General features: G+C 42.9%; 1 protein-coding gene across 1 annotated transcript in view; it reads right to left on the bottom strand.

Moving 5' to 3' along the window:
- The window catches only part of Sohlh2 (spermatogenesis and oogenesis specific basic helix-loop-helix 2), a 27,375-nt gene that overhangs the window by 11,096 nt on the left and 11,203 nt on the right, over positions 1-5,076 (bottom strand). The window contains exons 6-8 of the mRNA XM_021158008.1: positions 3,511-3,621; positions 1,832-1,979; positions 1,573-1,661 (exon numbers count right to left, since the gene is read on the bottom strand). Of these exons, the coding sequence (XP_021013667.1) occupies positions 1,573-1,661; positions 1,832-1,979; positions 3,511-3,621 (348 nt within the window). The remainder of the gene's footprint in view (positions 1-1,572; positions 1,662-1,831; positions 1,980-3,510; positions 3,622-5,076) is intronic.

Here is a 5,076-nt window from a genome sequence, read left to right as displayed (position 1 = left end):
GAAAATGTGGTACATTTACACAATGGAGTACTACTCAGCTATTAAAAAGAATGAATTTATGAAATTCCTAGGCAAATGGATGGACCCGGAGGGCATCATCCTGAGTGAGGTAACCCAATCACAAAAGAACTCACACAATATGTATTCACTGATAAGTGGATATTAGCCCAGAAACTTAAAATACCCAAGATACAAGTTGCAAAACACATGAAACTCAAGAAGAAGGAAGACCAAAGTGTGGTCACTTTGCCCCTTCTTAGAATTGGCAACAAAACACCCAGGGAAGGAATTACAGAGACAAAGTTTGGAGCTGAGAATAAAGGATGGACCATCTAGAGACTGCCACACCCAGGGATCCATCCCATAATCAGCCTCCAAATGCAGACACCATTGCATATGCCAGCAAAGGACCCTGATATAGCTGTGAGGCTATGCTGATGCCTGGCGAACACAGAAGTGGATGCTCACAGTCAGCTATTGGATTGAACACAGGGCCCCCAATGGAGGAACTAGAGAAAGTACCCATGAAGCTAAAAGGGTCTGCAACCCTACTGGAGGAACAACAATATGAACTAACCAGTACCCCCCTCCCCCAGATTTCGTGTCTCTAGCTGCATATGTAGCAGAAGATGGCCTAGTTGGCTATCATTGGGCAGAGAGGCCCCTTGTTCTTGCAAACTTTATATGCCTCAGTACAGGAGAACACCAGGGCCAAAAAGTGGGAGTAGGTAGGTAGGGGAGTGGGGCTGGGAGTGTATGGGGGACTTTTGGGATAGCATTGGAAATGTAAAATAAGAAAATACCTAATTAAAAAAAAAGATGTGTTTATAGGTATGAGTGTTTGTCTGCATGTACATCAGTGTACCATACCTATGCAGTTCCTTCAGGGACCAGAAGAGGCCATCAGGTCCTATGGAACTTGAGTTACAGTTGGTTGTAAGTTGCCATGAGTGTGCTAGGAACTGAACCCAGGTCCTCTGCAAGAGCAGTAAGTGCTCTGAACTCCCAAGCCGTCTCTCCAAGGTCTTTAAAGCCTTTCTATTAGACAAGATCTAACAAACCCTGACAAGTCTCAGCTACTGATTATTTAAGTATAACGTAGTGGTACTTGGGACCTTTGAGGATCCTTCAAAAGTTGTTTCTGTTTCTCTTTGCTTGCATAGACTTATAAGACTTGAGTGAGGAAGTCATTCCTTGGCATGTCACATTTTGTACCTGTGAGTTTCAGGACTGTGTACTAACTAGTCCTAGATGCTCCATAGCCCTCAACCCCTGTAGAGGATTATAGAATCCATTCTGACGCCGCTGGACATGCAGAGTCACTAAGATGGAGTCAAAAGTCCCCATTTTAAGGTTCTCAGGGCTAACAGGGTGTGTGTCATAGGATGGAAGCCCACAGCCCTAGGGATACGGGATGTGTTCATCACAGTAATAAGATGATCAGAACTGGCAGTGGGAGACAGTCGTGAATCCCTAACAAATATGTATGTTTCCAGTTCCTGTACCATCATCCAGCATGAACAAGGAGGGAAAACAACACACAGACTGTGGATTCACATGCTCTTGCCATACCTCTGTGACGTGGCTGAGAATGGAAGAAACAGCTCGATGGGCATCTGTCTTTTAGAAAACCTTCTATTTCTCTGAATGGCTTCTGTAATCTAAACAAGTACAAAGATGCATCTGTAAAACAGACCTACAGGCACATGATGTGCAATTACAGAAACACGTGTAAAACAGACCTACAGACACACAGGTGGATGTGCAGTTACAGGGACAAAAATAAAAACTGCTGAATGGAAGCATGAATAGGACTTGAGAAACTGAGTACCTGGGCCATAATGGCTGGAGAGAGAGACTCCCGGACCTGCTTCACATAATCAACTGTGGCCTCAATGACTGATGCCACATCGCTCTTCCTCCCCTTGACGTATGGCAGGAGAGTGCGCAGCTGCTCACAGCAAGACTTGATGCGTTCTCTGTACAAATGGTTGTATGAAAAGAACGAAGCGTTACCTCCTCTGTTTTATCTGCAGGGACAATTCTTTTTCCTGGGGTTCTGTGGAAATGGACTGTCTCTATCTTCATCTGACCCCTGTTTAAGAGGAAGGCCATGTTCCCATCGGCCAAGAGCCATTCACAGCTCCTGAAATCAAAACCCCCAGGGTCCCCGCTCAAAGGGACAACTGCCAAAGTACAGAGTCTGTGCCATGCCAGCCCCAGCTCCCTCAACCAGGCCCACTGCTGTGGTGCCCAGACAGTACAAGCACACCGCTCAGCCCATGAAGATCTGCAGACACTCTGCCGTCATGAAAGAATCACATGACATATAGACATCATTTTGTAAATTCACAGTAGAAGCTGAGTGGGCCAGAAGAGTCAGGATCTAGGTTTGGAGCATATTTTTACCAAGAAATAAATCATTTGTGTGTGTGTCACAGATCATGCTGTGGTCTGAGCGGGAGGAAAGCAAGAAGATAGTTTTCCTAAACAGATGAACAAGGCAATGTCCAGGCTAGCATCCAAAGGACACTAAATCTCGAATGTGTCTCAGGAGAGACACATGGAAGATGTAGATCTAATTGATTCAAAATCGATTCAAGCCCTTGGCATTTCTCCCTTAGCACTTGCTTTGTCCAGTCACAGCCTTGACCTGGGCAGGGTGACTAACTAACAATCACTATCTGGAATCTTAGGAAAGTCCCTAAATTTCTCTTAATTTCAGAATAGAAGAAAAACAGACTAAAAATATCTCTCATTTGGCATATGTAAGGGTAGAAAATAAGCGGTAGTTTTAATGGGCTTCGGGGTCTTTGGGACTCTGCAGAGTTGTCTCAAGAACTATCCTAGCGGGGAAGCACTGTGGAGCCAACGCTGGACACTTGGAAGGCTTTGAATGTTTCACACAGAAAGACTTCACTTACAAAAGAATCTAAGATAAAACACACAGCAGAGTCTCTGTGGGCACAGTCTCAGTTGAGTACGAGAAGTTGCCTAATAGTGAATTATGGCAAGTCAGATCTTCAGAATTTCATTGGCAGTGGGAATAATATGTTAGAAGCAAGAATGAAATACAAAACGGGCTGAAAGCAAAGACATTAAGCCATTGTTATCTATAGCTGACTCAGCTGTTGACAATAATTTCCGCCTTTTCTATAGTTCTGCTAGATAGATGTATGTCACTTTCACAATGAAAAATGCCGTTGCATATGTTCGGTGTGTATTAAGAAAACTTCTGAATACACAGGGAACTTAGGGGAACTGAAAATGAATACTTCTATTCCCACCACTTAGAATCGTTACTGCTCTCCCATCAGGCTGTGGCAGTGGCACCGACTCAGCTCTTTAGTCCCTCTCGGTGACCACATGCAGGATGGGTGGCATATGTTCAGTGGTCACATTCACTAGTTTCATCCCGACTTTTAGAAGTTTGAAAGTTATGGGATCTGTGGAAGTGGTTTCTCTGTGTGAAGAAATAACCCAGCGACCACAGGTTCCACGGCCACTCACCGTCTCAGCTTTTCTTTGGTTGAGTGAAGAAAAGAAGCCTGTTTGCTTTTGTCTAGACTCGACAACGGGGCCTTTAATCCAAGTCTAGCGTCATTCTTCAGCAGTTCAGAGCTACAAGCGAGAATCATGTCACATATTAAAGAGAAAGATTGCCGGGCAACTTTCTGTCAATTTCAAGCAGTAATTCACTAATCAGCCAGAGAGTGTCTCCTGCCTCATACAAAAGAGGGGAATATATTAAAATCACTGTACCTGACACATTTGGTACAGAATCTTTTCCTTCAGTTCTCAAAATATCATAAATCCGATGATTAAAATTCTAAAATGCACTGATTAAATACAAATATAATCAGGACTAAGACAGTCTTGTCTTATCAGTCATGGCTATTCTAAATTCCAAGCAGTCACTGGCAACACATTTTTTAACTTCATGGTGTTGTAAAAGCATCACCCACCAGTCCATTTCTCCCTCCAGCTGTATTTGATAATTACCTATCCTAGGTGATGCGTAGACAACCTGCTATATAGCAGACTGATTAAGATGGCTCCTACTCAACTGTGAACTAACTTTAAGTGTTCTAAGGCTGTTACAGGGCAAGCTATGATGGCAGGCAGATTGAATGTAGTTTTTACTCACAATTGTTTCTACTGGGTCTTACAGTCCCACTGTAAATCACACCACAGCTGTATTTACCCTTTAAAAGGCTTATGGGGCTAGAGAAATGGCTCAGTGATTAACAGCACTGGATGGACCTAGATTCAATTTCCATCACCCATATGGTGGATGGTGGTTCATAACCATCTGTAACTTCATTTCCAAGGTATCTGATGCTCTCTTTTGGCCTCTGAGGGCATAATATGTCTGTGGCACATAGATATATGTGCAGAAGACACACCCAAACACATGAACTACATTTTTAAAAGTTAAGGTCCATTAAAGAGAAAAGAACAGAGCAACTTTACATGTTCTGTTCTAGCTTGATCAGCAAAGGAAGGTTTCTCTCCTTTTAAATTTTGTCATTTAATGGATGTTGTTCTGACTCTGCTATCTAGAACAGTGGTTCTAGACCTGTGGGACTCTGCCCCTCTGACAACCTTCTATCTCCAAAAATATTTACATTACATTCATAACTATAGCAAAGTTAATTAGGAAGAAGCAACAAAAATAATTTTATGGTTAGGGTAAACTGCAACATGAGGAACTGTATTAATGGGCCATGGCATTAGGAAGGTTGAGATCTAGAACTTTATGGTTTGAACTATTTTATTAATTTTTATTTTATGGTATATAGGTAATACATGTGTGTCTGGACCCTAGGGATGCCAAAAGAGGGAATAGGACCCCTGGAACTGGAGTCACAGACAGGGTGACTGGGTGTGGGGAACTTAACCTGGTTCCTCTAGGAGAATGGCCAATGCTCTTAACTGCTGAGCCATCTCTACAGGCCCCTTTTGTACTGTTTTATATATTTTTTTAAATTTTTGAAAAATAATTGTGTGTGTGTATGGGGCAAGAGAGAGAGAGAGAGAGAGAGAGAGAGAGAGAGAGAGAGAGAGAGAGAGAGA

The sequence above is a fragment of the Mus caroli genome, chromosome 3, assembly GCF_900094665.2.
Source record: "Mus caroli chromosome 3, CAROLI_EIJ_v1.1, whole genome shotgun sequence".
In the NCBI taxonomy this organism is placed as follows: Eukaryota; Metazoa; Chordata; class Mammalia; order Rodentia; family Muridae; genus Mus; species Mus caroli.
Note: the sequence above shows the minus strand (reverse complement) of the source record. Positions and strands in the feature narration are given on the sequence as shown.